This window comes from Hypanus sabinus, chromosome 16 (genome assembly GCF_030144855.1).
Source record: "Hypanus sabinus isolate sHypSab1 chromosome 16, sHypSab1.hap1, whole genome shotgun sequence".
In the NCBI taxonomy this organism is placed as follows: domain Eukaryota; kingdom Metazoa; phylum Chordata; class Chondrichthyes; order Myliobatiformes; family Dasyatidae; genus Hypanus; species Hypanus sabinus.
In genome coordinates, this window is record NC_082721.1 from 32,151,392 (window position 1) to 32,168,156 (window position 16,765).

General features: G+C 40.4%; 1 protein-coding gene across 1 annotated transcript in view; it reads left to right on the forward strand.

The window, feature by feature from the left end:
- Positions 1-16,765, forward strand: part of fbn2b (fibrillin 2b) — a 274,386-nt gene that overhangs the window by 232,826 nt on the left and 24,795 nt on the right. The window contains exons 41-52 of the mRNA XM_059991505.1: positions 1,856-2,005; positions 2,363-2,434; positions 3,743-3,868; positions 3,968-4,093; positions 5,819-5,944; positions 6,127-6,243; positions 7,236-7,364; positions 8,607-8,726; positions 10,282-10,407; positions 11,671-11,823; positions 12,473-12,538; positions 13,853-13,978. Coding sequence (XP_059847488.1) covers positions 1,856-2,005; positions 2,363-2,434; positions 3,743-3,868; positions 3,968-4,093; positions 5,819-5,944; positions 6,127-6,243; positions 7,236-7,364; positions 8,607-8,726; positions 10,282-10,407; positions 11,671-11,823; positions 12,473-12,538; positions 13,853-13,978 — 1,437 coding nt within the window. The remainder of the gene's footprint in view (positions 1-1,855; positions 2,006-2,362; positions 2,435-3,742; positions 3,869-3,967; positions 4,094-5,818; positions 5,945-6,126; positions 6,244-7,235; positions 7,365-8,606; positions 8,727-10,281; positions 10,408-11,670; positions 11,824-12,472; positions 12,539-13,852; positions 13,979-16,765) is intronic.

The window sequence follows — 16,765 nt, forward strand, 5'->3', positions numbered from 1 at the left end:
GTGAGTTTTTGCCAAAAGTACATTCTAAGTCAGAACTTTATTTCTTTCTAACCAGTTGTAGATGGATTTTCGAATGTTGAAAGGGCTAGACAGAGTAGATGTGGAAAGGGTGTTTCCCATGGTGGGGGTAGTCTAGGACAAGAGGGCACAGCCTTGGGATAGAGATGTGTACATTTAAAACAGAGATGCAGAGAAATTTCTTTAGACAGAGGATGGTGAATTTGTGGAATTTATTACCACAGGCAGCTGTGGAGGCCAGGTTGTTGGGTGTATTTAAGGCAGAGATGAATAGGTTCTTGATTGGGCATGGCATCAGAGGTTACAAGGGGGGGAAGACCAGGGAATGGGATTGAGGAGCGGAAAAAAGTATCGGCCATGATTGAATGGCGGAGCAGGCTCGATGTTCCTATGTCTTATGGTCCTATGATTTTAGCCCATATATCAAGCAGAATTTCACCTGTTGCTAAGTTTGAGATATTGGTGAGGGGTTCTCCCTCACAACAAGGAAACACATTATAAACTGACACAAAAAGTCAGAAGCCTTAATTCCCGTCCTTTTTACTTAGGCAAGGATGGCTAGGCCAGAATTTTCTGTTAACAATATTGTTATGATATGGTACAAGGGTACATAAGAAATTCGAGAGGGTCCACACTATCCCTGGAGTCGCCTCCACCATTCAACAAGATCATAGCTGGACTTCTGCACCATTTAGCTAAAACTTTTGATTCCTTTCATATCCAAAAATACATCAGTCCCTTTTCAACACAATCAATAACAACCTTCACAAGTGGAGAGCTGCAAAGAATCAACACTCTCCTTATTTCTGTCCTAAATAGACTCTTTAACAGGAAGAATATCCTCCTAGTATTTACCATGCCAGGACATCTAAAGGATTTTGTGTGTTTCAATGAGGTCACTTCCCGTTCTTCTCAAGTCAAGAATAGGTTCCTGCCATACGAAGTTTCCCTAAAATTGTACATAATACTCCAGTAAGGGTAGGAGATTTAACATATAAAAGTTCCTTCCCCCACTTAATGGAACAAAGCTTGAGCACCAGCCTACACTTTGCTACACAGTGGTGCATCAGGTCTAGCTGCTACCCCCACCCACCCTGCCCACCCCCCCCCCCCCCCACAGTTCCACTGACCCTGGTTCAATCCTAACCTGTACATCTAATGTGAGTTTGCACATTCTTCCTGTGAGTTTCCTCTTACTGCTCTACTTTCTCCCCCCCACACCCAAGTCCATGAGGCTTGATTGGCTAATTAGCCACTGTAAGTTGCTTCTGGAGTGTATAGTGAGAATTAGCATCTGAAAGGTGTTGATGGGAGTGTGTAGGGAGAATAAAAAAAGATTTGCATAGGATTAGTGTAAACTGGTTTGATTTGTTGGACTTGAAAAGCCTGCTTCTCTATCACAGTGAATCTATAACTCCATGACAGCAAATAGTGCAAGACCTGCTCCCACCTCCACCTTTTGCCACCACAGTGTAGCCTCAGAAAGTGAATGGAGAGTTAAGGGAAACAATGCAATTAAAGCACAAACAGCACCAAATGTTTTTCAGGCACATCACCTGACAAAGTTTGGCAACAGGCCAAAGATCTGGGGTCTGTTTTACAGATTCTAAAGGAGAGAACAGTGCTGGAGGGGCAAGGAGATTTAGGCCTTCCATATATGATTGATGGGAAAATCAATATAGCCACCTTCTTAGTCCTGGTACCCAAGTAACAAACCAGGGTATGCTATGTATTGTGGTTTATTTCTAAGGTGGGTTTGGCTCTCAGCTACAGATTGAGAACTGGGTGTCATTTTCCCTGGGCTGGGTAACTACATTTCTGTTCTGAATTGTACCAGATATGAGAAAGAGTGTCTGCTACCGCAACTTCAATGACACGTGTGAGAACGAGCTCTCATTCAACATGACCAAGAAGATGTGCTGCTGTTCCTACAATGTGGGCAAAGGCTGGAACAAGCCTTGTGAACCCTGTCCCACCCCAGCCACATGTGAGTCTGGGGTCAGATATGGGTCATGGGGAGGGCAAAAGAAGTGCATGTATTATAAATCTCCAAAAAAAAGCTTCAACGGTGTTTTGGATAATGCTGAGCATGCTTCTGGACAGTGGTGTGAATTCAGGTGATCAGTTCTAAGGACAGTGTACGTACTCATGGTCAGTGGCTTGGATGATGATGGTGATGGACATGTGCAAAATCTGATGGTCAGCATGTGGGTGGTAATGGACGATGTATGGGTGGTGATAGTGTTGTGCCAGTATTATGACTGTTGGCGGATTGGATCAGCAACGCATTGGTGACTGTGAGTGTTAACACATCTGAGGTGAAGTAATTGATCTTCTCTTGCAGCTCAATACCAGCTCCTTTGTGGGAATCAGGCTCCAGGTTTCATCATTGACATTCACACCGGCAAGCCAGTTGGTGAGTGCCAGCAACTCTCTACAATGACTGCAGCTGGGTGGTCATGAAAAATTCAGAGTAAAGCTATTCCTAAATTGGCACCACATCATGAAGCTTGAAGGAACTGTGCTAAAAGTTTAAAAGAATTTTTATTTATTGGCTGGTCAGTGCAGTTCAATCTAAGCAGTTTAAAACACGACCAAACCATTTCTTCTAATTCTGGCATGTAAAGAGACATTGCAACCCTGCCTTGTTATACCATATAGTTTGCAGAGCAGGGAGAGTGCATGCAGAAAATGCAGACATCAGTTTAGGGACCTGTACCAATGTCTGTGATAGAAAGACAGTGTTGGTTAGATATTTATGAAGTTGCTCTGCCCTGGATTTATTTTCTAAAGCTGGTTGGGAGTACTTCAGTCTTCAGTGTCTAGGTTAATTCATGTACTGATAAAATTACCTTTGAAAGTAACTTTAAATTATCCTTCAGATTCAGAAACAGGTATATTATCACTAACATATGTTGTGAAATGTGTTGTTTTGTGGTAGTAGAACAGTGCAAGACACAAAAATTACTGCAAGTCACAAATTAAATAAATGGAGCAAAATAGGAAGAACAAAGTAACATTCCTGGACCATTCAGAAATTTAATGGTGTAACGGAAGAAGCTAAAACGTTGAACGCTCCATCCAACCAACTCAAGTAAAGTCAACAAAAAATTTCTGAATATTGAGCGTGAAATCTTAATACAGAGATAGACCTGAGCAAAAATAAACTTCAATCACCCTGCCATGTTCTCCTTAAACCCTGAAGGATCTTAGCAAACCTCTCAAATTATTTACTGATAAATCCACATTTAAACATTAAATTGGACAGATAAATGATCATGTAAAACTGCTTTCTTAAATAAATTGTTTTAATTTTGATTAATTTTTCAGGAACTTTAATAGCAATGCAGGTGGGACTGAACCACATACAGTCTTCTGGCTTTTTGTACGATGAGGTGTATAAAATCATTAGATGCAGAGATAGGCACTTTCCCAGAATTGGGGGAATCAAGAATTAGAGGGCATACATTTAAGGTGAAAGGGTGTAAAGAATTTAATAGGAACTTGAGAGGCAACTTTTATCTTACAGAAGGTGGTAAATATATGGAATGATAACAAAAACATCTAGAAGACTTTTGGACAGTAAATATTCCAAAGGATATTGGCCAAACAAAGAACAATGCTGTATAACTCTATGTGGATTTGGGATAACATTATTGCAGGTGTACTGAACAATGCTGGAAATGAATTTCAACAATAATCCCTGTTTCTATTCCATGTGCAGATATTGATGAGTGTCGGGAAATACCAGGCATTTGTGCAAATGGTGTCTGTATTAACCAGATTGGAAACTTCCGCTGTGAGTGCCCAATGGGATTTAGCTACAACAACGTGTTCCTGATCTGTGAAGGTAACCAGTCACCTCACTGCAGCTTTTGTCTGTCGTATCTTGACATGGCATTTTCAAGATGAACAATAAAAATCCTCTTTGCTTGTTGTTTTGGGGTAGATATCGATGAGTGCACCAATGGGGATAACCTATGCCAGAGGAATGCAGACTGCATCAACATCCCAGGCAGTTACCGCTGCGAGTGCTCCCCAGGCTTTAAGTTGTCGCTTAGTGGAGCCTGTGTGGGTGAGTAGAGTCGGGATGTGTTGGTCATTTAGTCTGAAGTTGTGAGTTAAAAGAGAAAGTGAAGAAGAACGTTGCATCACTATAGAAACAGCAAGCAGCTGATTGCAGGCCACAATGTAATCATGAGAGCACGGACTATCATTCAACCCATTTTATCATACTTACCCAGTGCAAGTTCTGCAGACAATTTCCTTTGTAATTGGTGCAAGGTTTTGGTTACCTGTGCTCTACCTGGGGCTCCCTCTATGTTTGGATATATTCAAACAGCAAGGGCGCTTCTCATCCCTATGACTTTTTCAGTCACTCAGCAAGACCTTACCAGTCCTCGGCTTTTCACCTCAATTACCTTTAGACTCCTGCCAGCAAAAATTCATTAATCTACCTATGCAATTAATCATCAGTTATTCTGAGCTTGGAAATTCCATGTTTCCAAAGTGTTTGTGAGAAGAAGTGCCTTCCAATATAACTCCTGTGCTGTCTAATACTAATTTGAAGATTTTACTTACATATTCTGGAGTACTGCAACTGTTGAAGAACAACTCCAACAAATCCATTAATTATTATTAAACACCTCAGTTACATTGTCATTTAACCTTCTCTGTTTAAGGAAAGCTAATCTAATAATTTAACCCTGTGGCTTTCTATTTCCATATTAAATCGTGTGTCCTGTCCAGATATTTTATCTAATTAATTCTGTACTTGTGCTACTGATAATGATTCCACCCCTTTTCGGATTGAATCATCTTCAAACTAAATCACTTTGTAATGAATTTCTGAACGCAAGTTAGTACTTTGAATAATAAACTGAATTGGATGTCAAGTTGAAATTTGGTGGTATCCCTTCAGGATGACTCCTCTCCCAGTCTGAAACCCCTATTTCATAACCCTAAGCTTGTTTCTTATACAGAATGTCACCAAATTTCAAGCTGAACAAGCAGATTTTTCAGCAGATAAAAACGCATCGAAATAGGTTGCACTGTTATTCATTTATTATTCAGTTTTAAATCTATCTCCATGGTTACTGCTGACAATAGGGCATCAGTGTTTACAGACTGGAAACGTTGGTAACTGAGAAACTAAATCAGACCAAATTAAAATTCCTGTTAATCGATCATATAAATTAGCCATGTATGCTAGCAAGAGCTGATGAAATGCAATTCAAATTCTGAAACATTTCTCATGGAATTTTACTGAGACAGAACAAGACTTTGGAGGACTTATGGTTATAAATTTGACCTCTGATTTATTGGTGAGACACAGACAAGATCAAAAATGTTAATTCTTATGTTGTACATTGAAAAAATTCAATATCAATACATCACCCACAGCCCATGCTCTACAGGATATCTTACATGGTGTGTTAGTGGTCAGAATTCCCTGCCCACTTAGTAGGTGGTATACGTAGGACCACATCCATTGGGTGCTCTATGCAGAACACCTGTCACATGGGAATTAAGCACCCTCCTGTGCAACGGGTAATGCATGCAGGGCAGTCTGTTCTATGAGAGTAGTGTATGTAGGACCTTTGTTGATTGGGGGCAGTATGCAGGAGCCCCTTTCCTACTGATGGTGTGAACATAAGCCCATCTCATTGGGGAGGTGGGGTGTGGTGCAGGACTCCCAATGGTCTACAGAAAAGCCATAGCCAATATAGAAGGTGCAAACATGATTCAGTATCCTATGGATTGGACTGCAAGTTTCATCTCCATGATCTTTTACCAACAGATCGTAATGAATGCCAGGAGATCCCAAATGTCTGCAGCCACGGAGAATGCATCGATACTGAAGGAAGTTATCGGTGTCTTTGCCACAATGGTTTCAAAGCAACAGCTGACCAGACAATGTGCATGGGTAAGAAATCTCCCAACACTCCACCACTCTCCAATGGAGCCATATGGATACATCGACCAAGTGCAAAATACTGAGTAACTTACATTCTAAGTATCGTAAAGATAGAGGCTGATTGTGTTAATTGTATTGTGAGTATGTTGCGAATATTGATGAGACTGATCTAATTATGTGTTGTGTCATAGATATTGACGAGTGTGATCGGCAGCCCTGTGGAAATGGAACCTGCAAGAACACAGTTGGATCCTACAACTGCCTCTGCTTCCCCGGATTTGACCTCACTCACAACAATGACTGTATGGGTAAGGAAAACACCATCAAGATCATGCCTAAACATATTAAATATGCCTTGTACTGCGAATTTGCTATTTAGTTTAAAATTAATATTAAAATATAAATAACCATACATTGAAATTAGCTGTGGGCTGTAAATTCAATAATCGAGGAACAATAAAGCAAAACTTTACACAGCAAATCTTCTCAGTTCAGATCAGGAATCCCTCACTCTGTAATTACTGCCAGATTCTTTAGTATAATTAGTGCCATTTCAATCAAACCTCTGCACTCTCCACTATAATTAATGGATCCACAATTTCCTGTGTTTTTCATACCCTCTCACTCTCTAGACATGAGAGAACATGTATGGAGGTTGCTAAATTTGGTGGTTATAAATATATGATATTTACAAATAAATCCTATAAGGAGTTCCAGATAAATCTACCACAATAGTGGTTGATGTGAATAGCCATGATACACATGGATTTAATAAGTGAAAGCAAGGAGAAAGGAATAGAGGGTTATTCAGACAAAAAGAGTATGTATGGAGCATAAACACTGGCACAGGTTTCGTGCAGTGCAGTGCAGTGACTCATAGCCTTATAAGTGCTAATCTTGTACATCAATCTCTTGAATGGCAGATTAGTGAATTCCTTCTGAAAATCTAAATATACATCCAGCCATTCCTGCTTAATCACCTGCAGGTTATATTTGAACTTTATTTTCCTTACATAAAATGTGAGCTTGAATGCAATCACTTTGAAGAAGCACTTGAAGCAGATGCAAGTTATAAATATCTGCCCGCCTCTGTTTGCTATGCAACTTGCTCATGTCGTGACACCCAGTTACACTCTGAAAGGCCTAGGCACCAATAGGATCTCAGGTTGCCAGCAAGAGTGAGAGGCGGGAAGAAGGGCTTCAGTCCCAAAAAGCGTGTGAAATGTAGTTATTTTCAAATGTCATTTTAATCATATTCTCTGTTCATTTATTTTAATAACATTGCATTTCCTCTGTTTAGATATTGATGAGTGCTCAACTCTGATTGGCCAGGTCTGTAGAAATGGACAGTGCATAAACAGTATTGGATCGTTCCAGTGCTTGTGTCAGGATGGCTATGACCTGCCACCCGATGGGAAGAATTGCGTTGGTGAGTGAGTAAGGTTTAATTTGCCCTTGCCCTCAGTCAAGGTTTATATTTGGCAGATATGCATGTGGCACTCAACTGACGATGCAAAGTGGGGTGACAGTGTGGGCTGTGAGGGAGATGCAGGAAGGTTCCCGAAGGAAGGGTAGGCACAATTTACTGTGAACTGCCTCAGCCATTCCATAGCTGGGTCACACAGAGCCGCTCGTGAGCAAGTCTAATGTGGCCAGAGGTGACCACAGCCTGAGGTCTCATTTCAGGGGACAGTTGCCACTGATCATTCCTGCTGCTTCAGGCTGGATTTCCTTGTCTGGGTGCCATGTAAAATAACACATGGTTGCTTGTTACTTTTGATCATTTGTATATTTTAATATTTACCCCTCTAAAAATATGTTTAACTGACAAGTGATGGTGAAACTAATCAGCTTATTCAATGTAATAAGGAGCTGGTTAAACAGTATAGTGGAAGCAACAAGGGTGTATAAAGGAATTCTGATATGATGTCTTCAGAAAGCACTGTAAATGAATGTATCTTGTACATTCATGCCACTTTGTGTGTTCCAACTATCAGCCCCTGCTGCTGCTGCCCTCTGACACTGCACTTACTCTCCTGGGAGGCTACCAACAGAATATATTCCAATAGAAATTGGAGTACTTACTGGATAAATTTTAACAAAGAATATCAGTAATAGAAGAATGAAGCCTGATAACTCCTGTTTCGAATCGCAGTAGGTGAAGGCCCTGACTGTAATGTGATTAATTTTGATGAAGTATCCATTTGTGGGCTGTTAAGTCAGAGAAACAGTGTAGGTGGCAGACACATTAAATTTAATGAAAGGTGTGGGGAGAGTAAAGATGGATTAAACTTGATTAATGGTGTAGTTATGGGTGAAGTGGTCTTTGAAGACTGAGTGTCCTTTTGTGAGTTTATCTAATATTCCAATGCAATTGCACAGTTATATTCAGCCTTGGTAACTTAGAACTGGACTGTATCAAGTTTTTGTTCAATGGCCCTGATTATTGGTCCTGCTAAGGCATTGCAACATCAGTTATAAATATATAAAATATTATTCAAAATAAAATAGTGAAGATGGGAAGTTAATGGAAACGTTATTTGTCCGGCAAAGGAAGTCTAATATTATCATAGGCAATGAAACTATTTAATTACTTTGCATTGATTTTATGTGACAAAAATCGGAAATGCTGCACATTTAATTTCTTTAACTCTTGTCTCATCTCACTTAGATATCAATGAATGCATCAGTTACCCCGGCACCTGTGCTCCTGGGACCTGCCAGAATTTAGATGGTTCCTTCCGGTGTATCTGCCCACCTGGATATGAAGTACAGAATGACCACTGCATTGGTAAATGGGACGAAATTGAAGTCCACTGGCATGCAGTTACTGCACTGTCCAGCTCTTTGTATACTGGACAAATATGGAAAACTAAGTTTAAAAAGCAGCAGATCCTAATGTGGATTTAATGTGGATAAATGTGAGGTTATCCACTTTGGTTGCAAGAACGGGAAAACAGATTATTATCTGAACGGTGGCTGATTAGGAAAAAGGGGAGGTGCAACAAGACCTGGGTGTCATTATACACCAGTCATTGAAGGTGAGCTTGCAGGTACAGCAGGCAGTGAAAAAGGCAAATGGTATGTTGGCATTCATAGCAAAAGGATTTGAGTATAGGAGCAAGGAGGTTCTACTGCAGTTGTACAAGGCCTTGGTGAGACCGCACCTAGAGTATTGTGTGCAGTTTTCGTCCCCTAATCTGAGGAAAGACATTCTTGCCATAGAGGGAGTACAAAGAAGGTTCACCAGATTGATTCCTGGGATGGCAGGACTTTCATATGAAGAAAGACTGTATCGACTAGGCTTATACTCACTGGAATTTAGAAGATTAAGAGAGGTTCTTATTGAAACGTATAAAATTCTAAAGGGATTGGACAGGCTAGATGCAGGAAGATTGTTTCCAATGTTGGGGAAATTCAGAACGAGAGGTCACAGTTTAAGGATAAAGGGGAAGCCTTTTAGGACCGAGATGAGGAAAAACTTCTTCACACAGAGAGTGGTGAATCTGGAATTCTCTGCCACAGGAAACAGTTGAGGCCAGTTCATTGGCTATATTTAAGAGGAAGTTAGATATGGCCCTTGTGGCTAAAGGGATCGGGGGTATGGAGAGAAAGCAGGTACAGGGTTCTGAGTTGGATGATCAGCCATGATCATACTGAATGGCAGTGCAGGCTTGAAGGGCTGAATGACCTACTCCTGCACCTATTTTCTATGTTTCTAAAGCCATTCTCCTGCTTGTTACTTCCTTTGAGAGCTGGTGATGCAGTTCATTCAGAAATATTAAGCTAGCTTCTTATTAAAGAAGACAAGGCTAATCAATGCAAACCTTTCACATTCATCCCCAGTGGGTTGTAGTGGAAGATATCTGAAAGACAGATGGTGATATTTAAATTAGCCAGCCACCTTCATGAATAAAGATTAAAATAAATTATTTTACTTTAAAGATTTTTCAGTTCCTGTGTACTATTTCTCACCTGAATGTTGACAGCCCAGTTCACTGGATGCTGACTTTCACTGAACCACGTTCACTGAGAGCCAATCCTTTCTTTGATGTGGGGCCCACTGTCTGAGTGTGAAATGGGGTTCATGGGGCCTCTCTGGAATAAAGTGCTGATTTATTGCAGAGTTACTGAAGGAACTGTTTACAAGAAGTGACACTAATTGATTAGGTTCACTGTTCTGTGATCCAAACGTTGCATGTTTTGTGTGTTCATGAGGACCCTCATTGTTAGGCTGCTTCATTCTATCAGGTCCTCTGATGCAGTTCTCAGTCAGAATAAAAGCTGTGAAAATCTCTCAGGGTGTGTAGATGGACCCTTTCTGACCTCTGACTACTCATTCACAGATATTAACGAGTGTGAGGAGGACCCCAACATCTGCCTGTTTGGTTTCTGCACCAATACACCTGGAAGCTTCCAGTGTAACTGCGCAAATGGATTTGTCCTCTCCGAGAATGGAAGGAGATGCTTTGGTAAGTGTGCAGCAGACCTGGAGCTCCATACTTCATTGTACCTCTTCAGACAGAATGCAATTCAGGTGGAGAGACCACTCATCAGCTTTGTGTTTCCTCGTATTGTGTATGTATCAGAACACAGGTTATTCCATCGTTACTTTTGAATGCTGCCCGGAAATGTATGCCTTATTTGCAAGAGTACCTCTGATGTAGCGGTCTACTCGGTATGAAAGTAAAGCCTAAGATGACACAGCCGAGCTGAACCTAACCTGCATCCGAGAACTTATAGTGTTTTCTTTACCTGACCCAAACCTGAATTTTTCACCAGACCCCTCCTCAACCCAACAAATGTGGATGGGCCCCAACAGTCTGGGGTTAGGAAGTCAGGCTTTACTCTGATGCTCCTTCTCCCTCAGTCCTCTCCATCAATACACCTTTCTCCCAAATAATCTTCCTCCATACTCTCTCGCCACCCTGATCCTCACTGTCCACACTCTTCTCTCATCTTAGTCTTCACCCTATCTCCCTTAATCACCTCCCTCCACTCTCCTGTCTTTCCCTATCTTCTCTCTCCAAACTCCTCTCTCCACCATCCTCTCCCTCCAATCTCCTGTCTCTTCCTGTTTCACCATTAATTATCCTCTTATCCTCTTTCTCTTCAATGTGATCCCTCCTCTTTACCTTCCCTCCACACAATCAGCTCTTACCTCTTTATACTGTATTTGTTTGACCCACTCCATGTATAAACTTTTCTCCCATTCTTCTGTTCCTGTTCATCATTCCTGATCCCATTCCACAATTTCCAGTGTCCAAGATGATGGTAGATTGTGGATGAAGTGCCTTTGCTTCAGTTTCACATGCAAGGTCTATCCTACTGCACAGATTGCTTGACCTCACAGGGAACTGAAACAGTGCCACAATATATACTTTCTCAGACATTGCAGTTTTTTTTAGCTCTATTTATTTTCTTTATCATTCTCCACTGAACCAATTTGATGGAAACATAAAGAAACGCTATGCTATGAAGTTATTTTCTTCAGTTGTCGATAGCTGGAAGTGTTAAAAGCTATAGCTAATTTTAATAACCATTTGCAGTGATTCTTTGAGCTGCATTCCTTTTTCACTGTGATGTGAAAATGTATCCAGTTTAATCAGCATTACCTTTGCTAAGGAGCAGATTTAAAGTAAAACTCAGTCCACCTCCCAACAATGTAATACATTCAGTGGAACTTGTAAACAGTTAACACCTTGTTGAACTTTGTACTTATTGATATTTTTTAGATACCAGACAGAGCTTCTGCTTCACCAGGTTTGATAACGGCAAGTGTTCAGTTCCCAAGGCATTTAACACGACCAAAGCCCGCTGCTGCTGCAGTAAGATGCCAGGAGAGGGTTGGGGTGACCCATGTGAACTTTGTCCTCAGGAAGAAGAAGGTGGGTCACAATTGTTCCATTCATTACATTGTTAGTGACATTTGAGCTTTGATAAATGCAAAGCAAGCCTTAATTTTATTGAAAGAATATATATTGAATCTCAAATGTAAAACCCAAACTCGGAATTTCCTCAAAGGTCCTCTGGCCTTGCAGGCTCGCCACAGTAATCCAGTTCAGTGAATGTAACTCGAGGCAGTTCTGGGACCCACAATCTAAACATCAAGAAGGCATACCAGTCTGTATCCTTTGAACAGAAGTGCCACAGGATAACTATTAAAACAAAAGAAAGGAAAAAAGACGGGGAAAAAAAACAGTCTATATAATCTTCAGTTCATTGCTGACAGAGATTTTAGAATTTTTGATTAATTTATTGGAGGAGAGAGGCCTATTTGCATTAATGTCCAGGAATTGGTTTTCAGTAGAGACACATCAAGAGGATAATGGAGATTCAATATCCCACAGAGTAACCTGCTTGTTCTTCCATTCACATTTAGTGATTGTAGAACTTGTTAACCGACAACTGTACTTTGTGGGTCCATTACATTTTGATATGCCTTATGAGTCATTTTGAATAGATTAATGTTGTTACTGTTAATGTAAGGATAGGCTGCTGTCTGCTGCTCTTAATAATTTTGCTTTTCTATTCCAGTTGCTTTTCAGGAGCTGTGCCCATATGGTCATGGTGCCATCCCAGGCATTGGGGATACCCGCGAAGGTTGGGCTACATTCAGTAACTTTGTGCAGAATTATAGAACAGTAAAAAGACTCAGAATGGATTTATTAAAACAAAGACATCTGCTTTAATGTAAATTCTACAAAAAACTCACATATAGATTAGATTGCATCAATAATTGAAATTGAATCTTATTTTTCTTTCTGGTGTTTTTAGTATATTAAAAAATTTGCATCAGTCTTTGATTTTTTTTCAAGTTCAATACATGGAAACTGGTAATTGATTGGAGTCTGTCATATTTGGATTTTAATGTCACTAGTGCGTGTCACTGATTTCAGAGAACAGTAAACCCAAAAATTGAATAATCTCTGCAGCTTAAAATGTTATCTGTTCTGATCTGGATCCCTGTGGCATCAGCTTCTGAGTATCTCTCTTGCCCAGCGGCAGTGAAATTGGCAAGCAAAGTTCAAAGTAGCAGGCTAAGGAGCCAGCCATATTAAAGAATGTTCACAGACATACAAACTAGGAAGTTAAAAGCACTAACACTCCTGCAGGGTGATAAAGGACAAAAGGACAAAAGATTGTAGAAGAAGAAATAATTTAAATAAAACTTGCAATAAATAAATTAAAATGTATAAAATTTTGAAATAATTAAGATTAACTCTTCATACATTTAAATTTTTCAGAGTCAGAGTGGCTAAAAAGTAATCATTTAAAAAAATTTTATACTTTAGCAAATTGTAGGCTTTCAGGATTTTCGTAGTTAAAATATTTTGTAAATTCTGTGGCTGAACTTTCTATAAATGGATTTTTTAAAAATGTTATTCAGTATACCCTTTGGAGGAACAAGTAATCACAGGCTGCATCTTCAGCATTTCAGTGTTAATTGCTTTCCGGATGTCACTGCCAATTTCCTCCAACTCTCTCTCCACAAACTAAGGGTTTTTATTGTAAACTGAAACAAGAACTCTCAGATAATCTACTTCAGGGCATTTTAGTCCAGAATAAGGAAGCACATGAGACAGGGATTGGAAAATTAGACTAACTGGATAAGTGGTCATCTCCTGCCCTTCACATTATTATAATGACCTTTTACAGTGCTTGTCAGATTTTTCTTGAGATTGTGAACCTCTTCCATTGATACCACCACAGCCGCACTTGGCTCCAGTTGTCCTAGTTCTTCCATCAGTATTTGCAAGGAGAAATTAGTTGCAGTGATCTAGTTTACAGTGATCCTTAGAATTGTTAATTCCCAAAGCCAGAAAGTATTTCTTTTAGGCACTCTGAAATGAATGCAGTATCTCACAGACTGTTTTAACATGGGTTCTGCCTAATCATTTTCATCATCTCTTTAAGATGTGAATGAGTGTGTAGAGAATCCTGGTATCTGCGTGAATGGACATTGTATAAACACCGATGGTTCCTTCCGATGTGAGTGTCCCCTAGGATATAACCTGGATTTCACCGGAGTGAACTGTGTTGGTAAGTTACTTGATTTGAAGTGTTTTATTTGAATAAAAATTGGATAAGAACATAGTACAGTACAACACTAGTCAGGTTGTTTCGCCCACACTGTGCTGACCTTGATACCAAGTTAAACTACTTATCCTTCTCCTGTGTCTCATCCATATCCCTCCCTTCCATTCATAACATCTATCTAAAAGCCTCTTAAACTCCACCAAACTGCATACTTCCACTCCCACTCTTGGTGGCATATTCCAGACAACTACCACTCTCTGTGTTAAACTTCCCCCCACCCCTCAAGCCATAAAAGTGTGTCCTCTAGTGTTCGATATTTCTACCCTGGGGAAAAGATTCTGATTGTGTACCCTACCTATGCCTCTCATAATTTTTTAAAAATCCTCTATCCAGTCTCCTTTCTACCTCCAACCCAAGTTTGTCCGACTTTATAGCTCATACCTTCTAATCCAGGCAGCTTCCCCGTAAACCTTTCCTGCACCCTCTCCACTGTCATCATTCCTTCCCTGTAGAGGGACAACTAGAACTGCACACAATACCCAAGTGTGGTACAACTAAAGATTTTATATCTGCAGCATAACTTTCTAACTCTTCTATTCAACACCCCTACCAATGGAGGCAAGCATGACATCCACGCCTTCTTTGCCACCTCACCCACTTGCGTAGCCACTTTCAGTGATTCCAAAGGCATACAGTTAGAATTAGTGAGAAATGGCATGCTATGTTGGCCCCAGAAGCATGGCAACACTTGTGGACTGCCAATTCTCACTGATTTGATTTGATTTGATGCATATGACAAATTTCACTGTGTGTTTTGATGTACATGTGACAAATAAAGCTCATCTTCTAACCTTAAAGCATAATGAGCTGGGGTCACTATTCCCAACATGTTCACCCACTAACAGGTCTGCCACCTAGCCTGGTTCATTTCCCTAAACTGGGCCCATTATGTTTTCTTCTCTATTAAGTCTCCCTACATACTGTTTCAGCAACTCCTCTTGGATGCACTAAAGAAATCCCACCCCATCTAAACCTCACGTGTTAAGGACATTCTAATCAATACTGGGGGAAGATAAAATCCCTGACTCTGACAACCCTGTTGTTTCTGCATCTTTCCATAATTTGCCTATATATCTACTCCTCCACCTCTCGATGGTTTTCTCCATCCAAATGTCCTCTATGGATAAGCCCTCCAGTGTGTCTCCTCTGAGTTTTGCTGTGATCCTATCCCTTATCAGTAGGGAGCATGAGTTGAGATTTGAAGCACAGGTTCAAATCTTGAGTGATATTGAAAGAATTATTCTCATTGAATAGATTACAAAATCTTACCACATCATCTTGCTGAAGCCAAGACAATCACACAATTTAAGAGAAAAAAATCACTTGAAGAAGGAAAATATTAAAGGCTATGAGAAAGCAGCAATGAAATAGGCTGGGAGTAGATATCTCTGATGTAGAGCTAACTTTGGCACAGATATAATGGGCTTCTGCTGTGCTGAAATTGGCATGATGCTGTGATAAATAATAATGTCAGGATCCTTAGATAATGACACACCGCGCTGCCTTGAACAGCAGTGAAATTGTTGGAAGCATCTGGTCACAAGGGGTGTCAAAAATATCCCCAGCCTGCCCATTACAGCTAGCCGTCTGATGCTTTGAGTCTATTATCCATCAGCTCCTGAGGAGGTTGCTAAGTAACAGTCTGGTGTGTGGGGTAATGAAATCTCTCAGATAATATCACCTGTCACATTGAGTCTGCAGTCTTAATTTCTTGTGGAAATTAACAGAGGAGGCATCCTCCCAGGGAAATTGAAAAGCAGAAAATGAAACTTTTACTTAACCTTAGTATTAATTTCAAACACACAATTTCAGTTTCCAGTTGCTTAAGGATACAATAGACCAGCTATTTCTCTACGTACATTGCTCCAAATCACCAAACACATTTAGAGAAGTAGATGCAATGTTTCAGTTGACCTTTAGGCCCTGGGTTAAGTAGGGAAAGACCATTGCATATGTGCTTGGGATCTGTATGCAGTGACTAGAAAGTTTGAGAGAGTGAGACAGTTGACGAAAAGGGCCTGGGAATTCAAAGCCCATTGAGACTCATTTTTCCCTTGGAAAGTAGAGATGGGGCAAAACGCCCCCCCCCCCCCCCCAAACATTTCGTGTGGAAGATCAGTAAACTCCAACTGTCCAGTGTCCGATCATTCAGGAATACTGGTTCAGCTTGATGCTCACTCATTAGTCTAGAGAAGGGAACCAGACGTACAGCCAGAGTCAGGAACATGGGTGTTGGCATCATGCGAGCTTATAAGTTTTAACTTCTTTTGACAAGCTAAAACTCACCATTTTATTTACCACACACTTCAAATTTAATGGGTTCACTAGGAAATGTATTATCATACAGTGTAACATGTTTAAAAACTTGAAGTAAGTGTGTATTGGGGAATTGGAAAAAAGTCCAATAGACCAGAATTTCTACTAGTGTGATGCCACCATGGTCCTGAGGGTGCCAGATTGTTGGTACCTTAAGCATAGTGTAATGTTCCATCATTTTGAATAGCAGCAGGGATGTTGGGAACTTTGGTGCCATTTACTTTTTCATGCAGATAATTGGGTCTCTCCCTTCTTCTTTATTGCCGTTCTTGGAGACTGGTTCATTCAAGATTCCCCTCATTCCTTCATGCTGCAGACATCTCCCAGATTCCCCATTCTACTGATCTTTCCCTTCTTTCTCATTTTATTGCTACTCCAATGATCCCGTGCTGTCATCTCCCTCCAAGACTTTTC